This window comes from Suricata suricatta, chromosome 5 (assembly GCF_006229205.1).
Source record: "Suricata suricatta isolate VVHF042 chromosome 5, meerkat_22Aug2017_6uvM2_HiC, whole genome shotgun sequence".
In the NCBI taxonomy this organism is placed as follows: Eukaryota; Metazoa; Chordata; class Mammalia; order Carnivora; family Herpestidae; genus Suricata; species Suricata suricatta.
In genome coordinates this window covers 62,324,273-62,341,556 of record NC_043704.1, presented here as the reverse complement: position 1 = coordinate 62,341,556, position 17,284 = coordinate 62,324,273, and the positions used below count along the sequence as shown (strand labels likewise).

Genomic DNA, 17,284 nt, shown 5'->3' with positions numbered 1-17,284 from the left:
CAAATTTTTCATAATCTATGGCAGAAAAAAATGAATGTGAGAGGGAGAGAAGGAAGGAAAATGGAAAGAACTGTATTACTTTGTGGAGATCTAATTTTACAAAGGGTTTTATAGGCTGAACCTTCAAAGTAGGGACATTTTTAAATCAGTATTTATTAAGTGATTCTAGGTAAGCTCATTGGACACTCTAATGACACTGATGAAAATGAATTTACTCCTGTGTCAGTGTAAATTCATGAACCCACACATGTCAGGACTTGCTTTCTGTTAGGCACCAGTCAGAGGGAGTAAACTTCTTACGGATCAAAGGAAGAGACTTAGCTGCCTATGTAACCATTTCTCAGTGACAGTGCCTGGTTGGCTGTGCACAGTCCACAGCCAGCTGCCCTCCAGGCAGCTCCCAAACTCTTTCTGTCAAGAAGATGTGCCTGGCACTCTGAGACTAGGAGATGCTTGGAGGTCTTCGTATCAGTTGGTCCTCACAATGTGCTTCAACAGTGGCTACAAGAGTCACAAAGGACTGGCTGCCATCACTTATTTCCTTATCCTGAACTGTGTCACCAGCTATGGTGAAAAGGAAAAAGAAAATCTAGGCAAACTGAAAAATATCTCTTTGGTAGCCAAGAGCCCTGTAAATGCCTTCAACAAGCTAACTATCCCACACTCCAAACTTTCAAAAGGCTTTTAGAGAGTTAGATGGCTCTTCTGGTTTGTGCGTGTTGATCCTCAAGGCCCATGCCTGCACGGTTTAGAATTCTGGAGTCTGCTATAAAAGCACCTGGGACACCCAGGGAACAGCTGTAATCCTAAGCATCCACTACAGCTGTGGGGTGTTTCAGGAGGATGACAAGTAAAAGTGCATTAAGTCGAGTGTGATTCTGGCCTATAGCATCTTCTTGCTTTTCATCTGACCACAAGGAGTGGTATTGCTATGAGGTCTTTTGGGGGCGATTTTGGCATAATCTCACACCCAGCATCTCCAACTGCAAAGGCAGGGCAAATGGGTTTAGTATTTTAAAGTGCCATGAAAGAGTTAATTGTGTCATCCAATTTTAGAGAAATTTGCCCTATTTCACTTGTGAATGGTCTGCAAAGGCTCACCCTGTAACAAACATGTTTTCCACAATGCCTTTGTCCTGTGCAACCCTGGTGTCTGATCTACACTATTTAAAAATGATGGATTTAGGCAAAAGTAATATAATAGAAAGGGTTAAACGCTGATGTAATATTCTTCTAATCTTACATGCCTTCTAATCTTACATGTAAAATAATACTTGATATTGTATATGATGGACAAAAATTGGGTGAACTATATGAGAAAACAAAAAAATGTAAGTCTGGTTTGCTCTTTGTTCTTGGCTTGTTGATTTTTTTTTTCAAACATTGCCTCTGGCGGATTTGCATCTAGTATTAGCCTTCCAGAAACATACTTTACTACACTGTGAATGTTCTCCACTTATTTGTTGCTTGGGGCTAACAGGCTGAACTGTTTTGCATTAAATATGTATCTTTTTATCTTGCTTTATTTTCCTCTTGCTATTTTGTTGCTGCTAAGAGCTGCTGATTTCGAGAAATCCCTAAGTGAAAACTGCCAGAGGGTTTTGAAATGATGAGATTGGACTCAGTGGCCAGTGCACACACTGAGTTCTGTGGGGGCCACAGGGGCCCTGTGTAGAACTCGGGGATTGGGAAAGAAAATCAGCTTAGCTCGCTTAGAAGAAGCATCTCCTTAATGAACAGTACATTCTTTGCTCTTTTGTGCTCTGATTCTGGCCTCCTAAGTGCAGATTTTTCTTAAGTTCCTATTTTGTTTCCCTCAATCACAGTATTGTGTGATTCAGGTGTTAATACGGAGGTAGAATAATCCACAGGACATTGTATATTTGAAATTTCCTTCATTGTCAGAGAATTTTTTATTGAATGCCCTCAGATTTTTACACCCTCAAATCATTTCTGCACTGATATACGTAGAGAAGCTAGGACTCTGGCTTCCTTTCATGTAATAATTTAACAGAGGTATGATTTTAATATGAAGCAGCATCATGTGACATGGTAGTAGGTCTTGTCTAGAGAAAAGAATGTTCACAAAGATTACAGGATTCATATTACATAAGAGTAAAAGGTAAAGGCACATAAAAATAAGCCATTTTCTTTGATTCATGGTCTCGGTTTGTGAAGAGTATGGCAGAAAATACATGAAATGACAGGAAGTGACACATAAAATATGAATAAAAATATATGATTTATACTGTCTATTAAATCACTGTATTTAGTCTCAAGCCAGAATAAATATACTGATTATTAATACTTAATAATTAGTAAAAATAATATTCTACTTCTGAATAAGGCCATCCACATCATGATTCTTGAAGTTTGAATATAAGGACATATCTTGAGCTATAGTAATTTCTTTAATAGAGTTCTTTGGGAGAATTCTGTGAGCATAACAGAATAGGAACTCTAGGAAGTCTTTCCTTCAAGGACAAGAGGAAGCAAGAAATAAATCATTAAAATCATTGTGTTAATGCTTATTCTTCTCTCATTCTGTATTTTGGGGAAGTTTTGCATGCCTGATGACTGGAAACTGACATTCAGAATGAAAAGTTATATTGTTTAATAATCAGAGAAAAGAAGTGTACAAAACTTACTGATATTAAAGACTGGAGATTGTTTTATTGAATAACTATAGTGTCCCATATTGCCTGGAAGCCTCTAGAATGTCATAATTCAGTAGCTTCCCAGACAACAAAGTAGCAGTGAAGAAAATCTCATTTTATTGATCTCTTTATCACCCTTCCTTGTTGTCTTCTTGGCCATATTATTATATATTTTTTTAAGTTTATTCATTTATTCTGAGAGAGAGAGAGAGAGACAGAGGAGGGAGAGGTTAGAGGGGTAGAGAAAGAGGGAAAGAGAGAATCCCAAGCAGACCCCACACTGTCAGTATGGAGCCTGATGCGGGGCTTGAACTCATGAACCTGTGAGATCATGACCTGAGCTTGAGTTGCTTAACCTGAGATGCTTAACCAATTGAGCCACTCAAATGTCATGGTCATATTATTATCTTGAAAGGAAAAATAATTGCTAATTTCACAGTGAAATATAGTATAGAATGAACATTTTTTTAAAGTTTGGGAGATCAAACTAGCCTATTTCACTACAGATGAACAATGAAATTATTGGCTATGACTTGATCACAGACCCTCCATAAGTTCACAAAGATTAGGTGATGTTTTCCTCAGTGTGACATATAAATATTGATTTAAAAATGTTAATATCTATCTTTAAATGTGAGCCTCTAAGGAAAGAGACACCAATAAGAAAATATCAAGGATAGTATTCAAGTCCACTAACAAGAAGAGGGGCAATGGTGACTTTGAAAACATCTTATGTTTTTACCATACAGCATATTTTTAGAAATTCTTTGAATTACATTTCCACTGCATATTGAATGTATTTTTTAAAAATTTTATTTTTACATATCTATTAGAATGTGTCATAGATACAACCTTAACAAGATAGTGTCCTCTCTTCCAGGTAGAGAGAGAGATAGAGAAAATGGTAGCATCAAGTGAAGGAAAATAAAATGGTTGAGTTAGAAAAGATAAAAGGGCCTTGTCCTGCCACACTCCTCTTTTGAAACTATTGAGAATAGTAAGACTCTTCTACCTTCAAGATTGTATTAGGAAGCAAAAATCTCTAAGAATGTGAAATGAGAAGAGAAAGATTCTGGCATATTCATTCATCTATCCACTGAACAATTATTAAGGAATTGTGTGTCAGGCATTTTGTGAGGCAATCGTGATGCAAGGATGGAGAAGATATGGTGTTCTTCACTCTGAAAATAATGATGAGAGGGAAAAAGAATTAAAATTCTAGTGCAATCAGGGAAGCAACTAAGGGATTAGAGAATGCATCACAGAGGAAGGCATACCTGAAATGGATTATATAGTAAGTAGGAAATTGCCAAATGAAAGAATAAGGTTCCTAGCAGAGAGAGTGCAATGTCAAAGAGATCAGTCTGGAAAGGTAGGTTGAGCTGACATAGGTTATACTAATCTATTTGAACTGTGAAAAGTAAAATTATCAAGTGCATTTAAACAAGAGAAGTACATGATCAGCTTCATACATGTTCTGCATGAAGGATGAATTTTGTAACTGTGAACATGGGATGCAATATCAGGACAGAATACCAGCTAGTTTCTGAGGCTACACCACTAGCTGAAAGTGGTATTGACAACAGATGAGAAGCTCCCAAACAATGATAGTAATAGTATGGACAGAGACCTGGAGTTAATCTTAGGGGGAAAAAATGTAAAAATGTATTTGATTATCTAAATGGCATGAAACAGAAGGCAGCGATGATTGTTCTGTGGCTACTAGTTTGGATTAATAGATGGATTATGATCCTATTTGAAACTGAGGGTTTAGAAAGGGGAAAATAATAACATGGAACATAATGAATTAGGTTCAAAACAAGCTGACTTTGAGGTGCCTTCAGATTTTCATGTGAAATAGCTGAGTATGTTGTTTTAGATCCCAAAATGATGAAATGAAAGCTCAAAGAATCCCACCAAAAAAAAAAAACACAAAAAGCAAAACAAAAACAAAAAACAAAACTAATGAAATGTATGTAGATAACTCCAAGCCAAGAGAAGAGAAACACAATCCTGTAGGTGAGTGGAGAAAGAGGAGCAGATTATGAAAAATAAGAAATGGTAGGAGATAGGAAGACTGACAAGAAAATAAAGAATGAGGGCAAATTGTGTTGAAACCTATACAGAGATTAAGTAGAACAAATACTTAAAAATAAGTTCATTGGATTTGGCTATGAGAGGGTTACCAACATCCCTCTAAAAGTGGTCTTCATAGAGCCAGGTGACCGGGACTTGTCCTTAGGGGACAGTGGACATTAATTAGTCAATATAATATTGACTACTACTATCAACATTATGATTTATAACACAAGACCAACATCATGTTGACTGTTAATTAGTCACCGTCATTCCAGCTGCTACTCAGATCCGGTTCCTTAGCACACACAGAGATTTCAGCAGAGTACCTGGCGCTATGTCAAAAGATCTTGACCATAAATGGTTATGTAAGTAATTCAGAAGAAATAAAGAAATGATTTCAAAATAATGTCTTATTACTCTTCACTTAGATTTGGTTGCTCTCTCGCTCTCTCTCTCTCTCTCTCTCTCTCTCTCTCTCTACCTGTCTTATCATTTAACAGTCATATTTTGAATGTCCCTGTGAAAGAAGATGCCTCTTCTGTAATAGACTCTCAAAGCTCGAGTGCCCTGGTGACAGAGAGGGTGGGAAAATGAAATACAAAGTCTCTCAGGCTATAGAGATGGTGCTTTTGAATCCTATGCCTCTTCCTAGAACTCAGTGTGTGACCTTCACCTTGAAATATTTGTATCTCTCGCTTTAACCGAAGCTGGCTGTGAAATTGTAGAATTAAATTACGTGGTGGATGTTGTAGTACCAAAGGTGATGTCCTTTAATTTCTTCTCTCTCCTACATCCGGTTACTTCCTGTCATTCCAGCCCCTCCCAGGGTCAGGGCTTTATGTAGTTTGGGGACATTGTCACAGATCAATCTCCACTTGGAGTAGGCTGAGTTCATTACAGCAGCTCACAGATGGATTTTCACCTCAGATTCATTAGGTCTTGCCTTCATGCCCATTCTCTCTCGGTAACTTCTAAAGTTCTTTTTGATGATTTAGTCCCATTCACATCGTGATTGTTATTATGGTCAAGACAGGCCTTCAAGGAAAGGTTTAGGTGAAGGGGGAAAAATGATGGGGAAGAGACAGGAGAAAAACCATATCATACAAAGATGAAGATCTCTTTACATCATTGTTCATCAGAAGAAAGTCCTGAGCAGGGGGCGGGGGGGGGGGGGGGAACACTTCTGGAGTTAGGAAACAAAGGAGTCAAGGTAGGGTAGAATGTGGGTGATGGCAAAGCAAATGTTGAAGTCAGAAAAAGCCCTATGATTATAATTCTCCATGTGAGAACTGTCTTTGTGATTTATAAGCATTCATCAGTGATCTATTGGCTTCTTGTCAGCTGGGGGAGGGGACCACTACATTTCCTTCAGCTAAGATGGATCTGTTTGATAATATGTGCTCCTTCAATTTGGAGCTACCAGAAGCCCTTATTTCACATTTCACATCTGTATCTGCAAAGTACATTTTAAAAATAGACTTCTTTTGCTCTTTATTTTCATCTGCCTTTATTTCTTTTAACTCTACCAGTGAAGGGAAACTAGACAGCAGAGCTCTTTTCTAATGGTAGCTCTGATAGACAGTCCCAATAGTTATTTACCTATATACTTACTGTGTGTTAACTCTACACATACATGCAGTATTTATTAATTGCCATGTCTTTGAGGTTACAATTCAATCCAAATTATATCTAAATGCATGTAATGAGGAGTCATATTATAACGTGGTTCTGCTCCAGTGATAACATTTACATAATGCTGTGTATGATAAGACTATAAAGTAAGGGGTTGGGTTTGCAAGTAAGACTTATGGAAAATAGTCTCCTGACTTTACAGCCATGTCTCATGCAACAGAGTGCTCATCCTAACAGCAGTATAATTTATTATGAGCACTTTTATTCCCTCTACTGCTGGAATGAGATAAGGAGTAAACTCTGCAAAGTATAGAGCATAGTTTTTTCCTTCTGGAACTTAGCATACCTTTGTTATTTACTTTGTAATGGCTCAGAAAATAACAAAATTTTCTTTAAATAGCTGTGGAATTGTTAATTGCATAGCGAGTAAGAATTTTAAATAGAATTCTGAGTCAGGATTCTTAGGCAAATTTTATTCTTTCAAAGGTACAACTAAAGGTAGCTTCATTTTCTCCTTTTAAATGAGAGGTTTTTCACAGAGAACAGAGACTCATAGCAAGAATCAAAACAAAAGCAAAATTTAAGATTGCTTCTCATTCTCATTCAACCAAGGGATGAGGAAAGAGTTGCGGATGTGTGTACTTCAGTGAGAGAATAATTGCTAGTCACATCCTGAGAAGAAGAAAGATAAACTTTGTTCTTGCAACCTGAGGGTCCATAAAGCATAGACAGTGAGTCATCCAGTCTAAGAAGAGCCCCAATTATGCAGGCAGATAGCCGCAGATCACAATGCACAGCTTGGACCATTTGTTACCCTGTGCCCAGGCTTCTCTGGGCTCTAACTGGATCTGATGGAAAGCGCTGAGGCACTTAAGACCTAAGCTGCCAGTTTGCAGGTAGGCCAAACCAACCAAGCAAACAAGCGAACAAACAAACAGCCTTACAGATGTTCAGCGATGGCCTGAGACCCTCTGTTTACAGTGTTGTACCATAACCGCACTGCATCATCTTGCTTTCAATTTAACACCTGTGGGTTTTAGGGGACCAGCTACCGACTAGAGAGGCCTGAGGGGTGCCACATGCAAGAAAATCCAGGCCTGTAAAAGGAGATTGCTCTAGATATGCCTGTTAATAAGCAAGGAATTGGATTAAACAGTTTCTGGAGGTTGCTGGATTTAGCCCAACATTAGGATTTATGCAGAATGAAGTGCCCAGGATTCAAATAATGAAAAGCGATGGGGACGAGATTTTATTAGGCTCTTCCCAAGCTTACTGGGCATTCTAAATACTTAACCTATTTAATAATCACAATTATATGAGAAGATAGTCCTTATCCATGTTTTACTGAAGAAACATATGGAAGCTCTTTGTTAATAGTGACCCCTTTCAGGGCAGACACTTCTCTGTATATTTTAAATTCACCCATTTAAACATTACAACTACCCATTGAAGTAGAAAATTTTAGTCTTCACTGTACAGATGAAGAACCTCAGACACAGAGAAGGTAAGCAAATACCCTGAGAGCACAGAGCAAGTATGTGATGGAGCTAGAACGCAGAGCAGGAAGCTGGCTCCCGCTTCTCAGTCTGAAGCCGTAATCATACCCTGTGCTGCCTTTCCTCTGCTAAGTAACTTGCTGAAAGCTACTAAACTGTGGAACTCATGACTTTTCCATTTCACTAATGACAAGAAAATGGAGAATCTTGAATTAGGGTGTGATTAAGAAAATCATGATTTATTTTCTAAACCAATCGAGACGCTGGGAAGAACCTAGAAGAGCTATTTTCAACCACTTATAAACGTTCCTGAGATTGATCCTAGCTGTGTCTGACAGAACTGGGTTTTTTCCCGGCCTTAGCCTCAATTCTGACCACTTTTTCAAATTCTATCTTCCTGTTTTCCATTCATTTCTTCTATGTGAATGGAAAGATGACACAATTGATGTGAAAAGAAGAGTAATGCAGACTGTCCTAGAATTGACAGGTTACTGAGATATACTCAGAACCTAATTTGGTGGTTAATTTCTGTTCTCTACTTGTTTTTTTCACCTGTACCATCTGCATGGATATGGGTTAATGCTTTGCTGTAAAAAGATGAACCTGAAGATATTGCAATACATGTATTACATATATGCTTATCTAAGGAGGCATGTATGGCTGGACAAGTGCTCCCTACTGATAGTAAGAGATAAAAACCATGTCCAGGGAGGACTCTTCATTGCTTCAGAAATAACAGACTGTCCTGGCTTTATCATTTGCCATTGTGGATTCTTTTTGCTCTTATAGGTAATGAACGATTCTAGTAGATACTAACCCAAGCACAGAGAGGGTGCTTTGTCAACATGGCAAAGGCAAATAACTAGTGAAAATGGAATATATAAAGAAATACATGGTTGATCAGAAAGTCTGAGTAATAATACATATTTAGTGGATGTCATCAGACTCTCTGAAGAGATAAACTTTTTAAATGGCCTAAGAAAATTGATGATTTTCCTTTATAGCCACCCTTAAGTATAACTATTTTCTTCTCTTACCACACTCTCATCATGAGAGAATATGAATATGAGCATAGATATTGTTTTACATCTTATAAAAGGTTTCCATGTACATCACTTCATTGTATTCATGGAACTACCCTAAGAGTAGTTCTAGGGGGTTGGGTCACATATCATTAAGTTTGTTTCACTTATGAAAGTCTAGGATACATAAAGGCCAAACGATTACCTATGTTCTGAAGGTAAGAAGTAAAATCAGTTATCTTGCAGGAACTCAGCAGTATGTCTTTTACCCTAACAATCCGACAGAAGTGTACATATTCCTAAATCATCATGACCAGTAATAAATTCACTTGAATCTGGTTTCTGTGGTTCGCTACCTCTCTGTTCTCACCCTCACTGGAATGTCTGTTGCTACTTGTCTGTGTGTGTTCATATGCATGTGTGCATGCAGGCACTTGGACATGAATGTGTGCAAAGATTAGTTTCTAGTTCGAGAGGGTCAAAACTAAGGGAGCATATATGCATAAGAACAAGAGAATGAGGCCAAAAAGGTAGGCAGTGTTCAAAGCCAGAAATCAAGTCTAGAAGGAGGTAGAGATGGAGCAGGGCAGTGAAAGAGCTAAAGCTACTTGCTGCAGACAAGACTAGCAGGTGCACTTAAGGGCTGGCAATGAATCCCTACAATAATCTTATTTCTGAGTTTAATCTTAGAACATGATAATGAAGCATAGATGACCCAGAATGATTAATAATTTAAAAATATTTAAATTTGCTAGCTAATTTGGCATGTATTGTTTTTAATGTGTTTGTGTAGTGTTGCTGGAATTCATTATACTTAAAATAATATGATAAAATCAGACTAAGGAATTCTGACTCAAGAGATCCTACATGATTCCATCCTTTGCTTTTCTTGATTTTACACACTAATGCTGGGAATGTACAGCTTTACCTCTCATACCGAGAATCTTTCCTTCTGCATTTTATGACAGTGTTGTGGATTTACTAAGAATTTTGTTTGTAGGGTTAGAATTATAAAGCAAACAGCATCACAATAAAGGGCCAGCACATTGTTGAAGACCTCTTTTCCATCCACATCTTGAGTCATTACACGTCTTACAAGAGGAAGAGTCACGAATGTGAAAAATAATAAAAGTTAATTAAAAAGTAGCTTTCCAATGAATAAAGGTTAATAATTTCCTTAAATCTCAAATTGCCCCAATTGAGTTGATTCTTTCTTATCTGTTCTGGATGTTATAGACCGATTTATCTAGAGAAAAAAAGAAAAAGACTAAGGTTAAATGATGTCTCCAGCATTAAATTAGGAAGTAACCAAGTTATAGCTTTCCCATTCACCATCAGTTGTGTGCAAATCTTCCTTGCCTCACGGTGTGGTTACATTCCAATAAACCCATCATAAGTTAAAAATATCTTAAATTGAAAATACCTAACCTACCGAACATCTTATCTAACCTATCCCACCTTAAATGTGCTCAGAACACTTACATTAGCATACAGTCAGGCAAAATTACCTATCACAATGCCTAATTTATAATAACGTATCGAATGTCTCATATGATATATTGAATACTGTACCTAAAATGAAAAACAGAATGGTTGTAAGCATATCAGTTGTCCCCGTCATGATGGCCTGGCTGACTAGGAGCCACAGCTCACTGCCATTGCCCAGCATCATAAGACAGTATCTGACCATATATCAGCAGGTTGGAAAAAGATTTATGAACAATATTCAAAGTATGATTTCTACTGAAAGTGTATTGCTTTCACACTGCTGTAAAGTTGAGCAATTACAAGTCAAATCACTGTGAGCTGGGGACTGTCTATGCAAATTATATTGAAGTATAATTATGATCCTAAAGTAAAACAGCAAAGGGGCATGTTTCATTTACTACTAACTTATAACCAGGGCATGACTAGGCTTCATTGTGGTGGTTCTGACATGAGGATGACTTATGTGTCAGGGACTTTGCCGGTGGCAGTTAAATGTCTAGAAATTAAGAAGCATATGCTTACGAAAAAACACCATGGCACTGGAGATGTTTGCTCTGTGCTTCCAGATACTTAAACCAGGAGACCAAGGTCTAACTCAGGGTTTGTCAGCTTCAGCCCTGTAGACACTTGGGGTATCTTTATTGTGGAGGTCGTCCTTTATCGTGTAGAATGTTTAGTGGCATCCTTAGTCTCTACCAACTCGATGCCACTAGCAACCTCCCCATTTCAGGCTGTGACTACCAGTAAATGTCTCCAGGTATTTCCAAATATCATCTGCAAGCACGAATTACCCCTACTCAAGAACCACTAATCTCATTGTTCTTTCTTAATTTTAAAAGCAAATCTCTGACCTATACGGTTCCACTGCCCTAATCCTTATAATTAAGAAGCATGAGGATCGATAACTCGTGAGGGATTGAGGAAATTGTACTTCCTAGTGATCAGTAGATAAATACAAGATTATATTCCTCAGGATTAAAGGAAAGTTTGGATAAATTCTAATGGTAAATTGGTACATTTTTAGCAGCAAGTAATGTTTGTTAAATATGAAGAGATGTGTCTAGAGGCAATTGAACAGACTTAAAATCTGGTAGATCTGTATCACTTATATCGTGGATATACTGTCAGTAAATAAGCTATTAAGGAATCTATTGCTACAGATTGAATTTAGCATTTCTTTTCTGCCTCCAATTATACTCATCGTTTTAGAAGCAGACTTATGCAGTATGAGTAGAGTTGTCGATGTACCTGTTTGTATAAATGTGCGTAATATGCTTAGTGTAAAGTGTTTGCAGAGATCCAATGCTTGAGATTTTTATGGGCGCATTGATTTTTTGTGATGGTTTTATGGCTGCAGATATACTGAACAGGGAAGATAAAAATTTGTTTGCTTGCCTTTCCTGTGATTTTTTTAAAGCTGATTTAAAAAAAAAAAAATCATAGGCCCATAGTTAAGGTAAGTAACCCGTATGATATTTGTGGATCCATGGTTAAAGTGGGCTAGCCAGTCAGCATTTATCTAGTGCTTTATGTTTCTTTATACTTTTTCACATGTGACATAGATTATGTAATTCCCAGGGATGATGTTTCTTCAAAATGGAAGCACTGAGCACACATTTTTCTCTCTTTTACTTTTATGTTAAGGCCACACTCAGGGGCGCCTGGGTGGCTCAGTGAGTTAAGTGACTGATTTCAGCTTAGGTCATGATCTCAACATTTATGGGTTCGAGCCCCGCATTGGGCCCTGTGCTACAGGCTCAGAGCCTGGAGCCTACTTCAGATTCTGTGTCTCTGCCTCTCTCTGTCCCTCTTCTTGTTCTCTGTCTCTGTCTCTCAAAAGTAAATAAACATAATTTTAAAAATACCACACAATAATTCTCTTTAAATTTTCCCTTTGTATCTGATACTCTTTTAAAAAAATAATTATTTTGAGAGGAGTGGGACAGATAGAGAGAAAGAGAGAGGGGGAGAGAGAGAATCCCAAGTGGGCTCCACGCTGTCAGTGCAGAGCCCAATGCAGAACTCAATGCCATGAAATGTAAGATCACAACCTGAGCCAAAATCAAGAGTCTGACACTTAACCATCTGAGCCACCCAGGCACCCCAGTATCTGATACTTTTAATTATTTCTTAGGAAATGTTAAAATAATTAACCATTTATTCTGCACTTTTTAGATAATTAACCAATATTTGATACTCGTTAAGTATCAATGTGTTAAATTACATTCAGTTTGCTTATTCTACATTTCAGTGAGTGCCTACTGTGTATATGGTGGGTGTGTGCTGCTAGGTCTCATGAGACTCCACAGGTGAATTTGGGAGGGTCACTGTCATTAATAAGCATATAAGGAAAGATACATACAAATAATTCTATTGCAGTGTGGAGTACGATGAGGTTCTAGAGAGATATATTATATCCCCATGTTCTCAGTTGCCTTCCAAAAAATCTCTCGTGGTGTAGAGGGACATTCTCTGCGTCTCTCTTCTTGGCACCAAACCCACTCTCTAAAAGGAGCAGTCCTTTCTAAGTCCTGGAATGATAAGCAACATTGTAAGCTCCTGGAAGAAACACTCTATTAAATCTAAACAATATATAACACTTGTAGATTTTTAAAATACATCTCTTCACACTTTTCCAGCTGTAGCCATGGCTGATTTTGAAGATGAAGTCATTACATATCCAGTTCTGAGCTAGATTATCTGGCATTAAAATGGCATTCTGGGTGGGGGGTAACTCATTATTGTGTTATGATGGCATGAGAATTTTCATTTACTCTCCAGGAATGCCTGATGCCTAGTTAAGCCAACTCACTTCCTAGATGGGAGCCCGTGATGCTTGCTGGCCACTCAGTGCATGCTGGGAACCTGGATCTGCATTAAATTTGCATTTCCTCATTTTTTAATAACTAGGTGCTCTGTGACTACCGTGTGTCACTGGTTATTTTCACTGAAGAAACATAAGTTCTACAAGTTGAGATTATTTTGACTTTTGCAGTCTTTTTCTTATGTGCACTTATGGTTTGAAATAGTTGGCACTCTAAATCAAAATATTAAAATTTTTAAAAATTAAATTTGTTCTGAAACTGTATTATGTTTGCCATTTTTCAGCATGAAAGTTTTGTCATGTTGTAAAGAGGTTACTTTCTACTTTATGGAGTCAATATATTTACTTTGAAATCACTGACTACATAAAAACTTTTAGTATCTGGAGGCGTGGTTTCTCTTTTCAACATGCTATGTTGTTGGGGAATCTTGCTGGCTCAGGGAACATACGACTCATGACCTCAGGGTTGTGAGTTCAAGCTCTACACTGGATGTGGAGCTTACTTAAAATAAAAAATAAAAAAAAAATACTACATTGTGCTCTGCTTAGCTTCTTGGCTAACCATACTAAGTTAGTAAAAAGTGTGAGTATATATATGTGTATATATACATACATATACGTATGTGTGTGTTTATTTATTTGTAAGTAAAACTTGTACATAAATTTGATAAACAAATGTAAGAAGAAACATAATGTGAAAACAGGACATTATAGAGATTGTCATAGCAAAATTTCCATATATTTTATTGCTTTGGTAGATGGATTTTTATGGGTTTGGCAATTTTGCTGAAATCATCAATTACTTCTTTAGGTAAAATAGATCTGAACGTTCTCAGAGAATAAGCTGGAATAGTGATCTGTGTGATAATTTTAACTTATCCATGGACAAAATTGCTCAAATGTCCAGAGGACCCTAAACACCTGACTTCAAAACTCTACCTTGTGCTGATAAGGAAATTTGTCTAACTCATTTGTTGATGCTGTAGGGCTGGGATGGGGGAGTGGAAAACAGGTAACCATATGTCATCTTCTCTGTGAGTGCGACACTGCCAGTTTAGCAAGACGCATTTATCAAGTGTCCAAGATTACATAAGATTAATATTTGGAGGTGCCTAAATGAAAGGGCAAATATCTGTCATTGGTTGATTTGTATGCCATATCTGCATCCCACATGTTATACAGTCTTATTTCTTTTTTTCCAAATTGAACATGTTAGGGCCATATTTGTTGCTAGATGTTATTCAGAGTACCTCCCTATGATGTAGCATATCTGTTTGCGGCTGGGTTGAGCTGCCTAAATGAAAACAGTGCAAGGAGATACAAGATAGAAGATTTAAAGGGTCTTTATAGAGGTCAATTGCCATTCTTCTCAGTAGAAAAGAAAAACACAGTAAATCTACATCAGTAACTTCATTGATGATATAGAAGTGCAGCAAACAGCCTATTAACTCATAAATGACTCTCAGTTAAGAAGTGCCACAAATACCATGAGGGACAGGAAAATGATGCCACAAGATAGTAGAACAGGAAAAGTACAATCAGGTCTGGATAGAAGCAGCAAGCATTCATGAAGTTAGCTTTCTACTCCCTGATGGAGAAATTCTCATTTATCAAGCACATATAATTAACCCCAACAATATCTCCATGGCAGAGAGACTCATTGGGTAATGTAGATACCAAATGATGATTTCATCTACTTATGTTTATGAAAATAAATAGATAGAGAAGAAAAGAGACCCACATATCATGGAATTCAAATCATTAAATAAAATTCTCATGTTGAATAAAAGATTCAGTTCACTTAGAAATCATGGAATAAGCAGGCCTTTTGAATGCTAGCTGAGGTATTTTTAAGGGATTCAGCCTTTCTCCTTTGAAGAGAGATAGTTGGGCCTCTGTATAGCTCATATAGACAGCCTGTAGGTAATGCATCAAGTTCCTGTGTATGCATAGGTACAGAATCTCTATGACTGGCGTTTTTGACCTGAGAGAAAACCTGGATTTGACTCAGTTTGGAAAATACAGAACACAGTATTTTAATTGTTCTGCTGTCGTGCTCCTGGCTTCTTCTCTCTATCCCTCATGCCCCAGAGTGCTGAGCAGATGGCTCTACAGTTGTGAACAGGGTCTGGGACAATCTCCCTGTGGGGCAGAGATAAATCTTGACAAAGGGATACAGAGAGAAGTTTATTGCTCAGCTTTCCCATTTCCAGATTCTTATTAAAATTGAAGTGGAAAACTACATTCCCCATGTAGCATTTACCCCTTTTCCATTAATGCAGATTCTTTGCCTCTTTCCTGCAAGTTTCAGAAAGAGACCCTTTTAGGTTTTTAAAATAAGTAGTCATTCAAATAAACATTTTTTTCCTTCATCTTTTCTGGAATAAGAACCACAGAATTGTTTTTTTCATCTCCTATAAAATATTGAATTCATTTTGATGTGTCAGAATTCCTTGTAGCAAGCTGTCCAGCCAGCAGACAACCTGCTGCCCCCAGCAGCTGGAACCAGACGTAGGCGAGAAGATGCTAGCTTTGATTTCCTTGACACAACACCGTTCTTCTTACCTTTGGACTTGTTCACACACTTCTCACTCCTGGGAGAGGCCACTCCAAACTTAAAAGAATCCAAAGCAAACTCTGAAATTTAGTCTAATTTCTACAGCAGTGGGGCATAATTTGAATCTACCATCACACTAGACTTCAGGAAATACTTATGAAAGCATTCATACAATTCAAAACTCAGGATATGTGCCACGTTATCACTTGTCAAATTCACAGTTAGTTAAACAGATGGAGTTTTGTGTGAATGACCTTTTCCTAGACAAGAAGAAGTGAATCCAGTGGGAAGTCAATACTGATTTAACTTTATTTGCCTGCATTTTTCATACTGATTGTTTATGGTTATATTGAGTCTAATATAATGATATCCATCCATTGAATGGTAATTAGATCTTAGGAGAAATAGTGACAATGCATAGGACTCGATGAAATGGCATGGCAATAATTCATCCTGCATATAATTATTGTTCTTCATTGGTCTTGTTGAAGGCAATCATGTATAGAATGAATGCAGATGCAGATATGGCTAAGGTTCTCATGTTGTTCTTCTGCTCTGCCAGGTGTGTTGTGGAGGACAAGAACTCGAAGGTGGCCTGGTTGAACCGATCTGGCATCATTTTTGCTGGGCATGACAAATGGTCTCTGGACCCTCGGGTTGAGCTGGAGAAACGCCATTCTCTGGAATACAGCCTCCGAATCCAGAAGGTGGATGTCTATGATGAGGGTTCCTATACTTGCTCGGTTCAGACACAGCATGAGCCCAAGACCTCCCAAGTTTACTTGATCGTGCAAGGTAAGAAAAGGTGGGATAGGTATGTGGTAAGGGAGAGGTGAGAGACAAAAAATAAGCATGATGTATAAAATATTTGCAAAACCCTATCTGAAAAAAACCTTTCAAATGCATTTTTGTGTTTAAGTATCTATTTTCTCTCTAAAAGGATAGACTTAAAATGAAAGGACTAGGAGAAAGGGGAATCTTGCCACCGTGAGCCAATAGTCTTGATAAGAACATTTTCTCCTAGCCCTGGACATAAATGTACATAACAAAGGCCATGGCTGTTGAAATAATTTGGAGCAAAGTAACAAGAACACAGAGAATACTTAGAACCATGTGAAATCCACTTCATCAACTTTTAGGTACTAGATGCCTCGCTGAAGTCTTGGTTTTTATCTTCAGCATAAATAATGTTACTAAGTATTTTTTCTTATGATAGTAAATATTACTTGGAAAATAAAAATTTCCAGAGTCTTGATATCCTCTAAGCTGGCCAACTTTCTTTTTAGTTTGTATCTCCATTTAATGGTAAGTTATTTTGGGCAAATCTAGTGACAAGGATTTGCAAAGTACTGGGGACAATCTGCTTCTAGATTGGGGTTTCCAATGGCACATCTGAGTCATAGTTTTATAGGATGAAAACCCTAATTGGTATACGCATGCCCCCAAACTATAGCTCTCATGGGTCTCTTTCTTATAATTGCAGAATGAGAACAAAGCTGATCAGCTGCAGAGTTTTATTGCAAGCGAAG

The 17,284-nt window shown here is 37.6% G+C and overlaps 1 protein-coding gene across 4 annotated transcripts in view; it reads left to right on the top strand.

Moving 5' to 3' along the window:
• The window catches only part of LSAMP (limbic system associated membrane protein), a 619,607-nt gene that overhangs the window by 306,598 nt on the left and 295,725 nt on the right, over window positions 1-17,284 (top strand). For all 4 annotated transcript variants that reach the window (XM_029939356.1, XM_029939357.1, XM_029939355.1 and 1 more), the window contains exon 2: window positions 16,318-16,550. In XM_029939356.1, coding sequence (XP_029795216.1) covers window positions 16,318-16,550 — 233 coding nt within the window. The remainder of the gene's footprint in view (window positions 1-16,317; window positions 16,551-17,284) is intronic.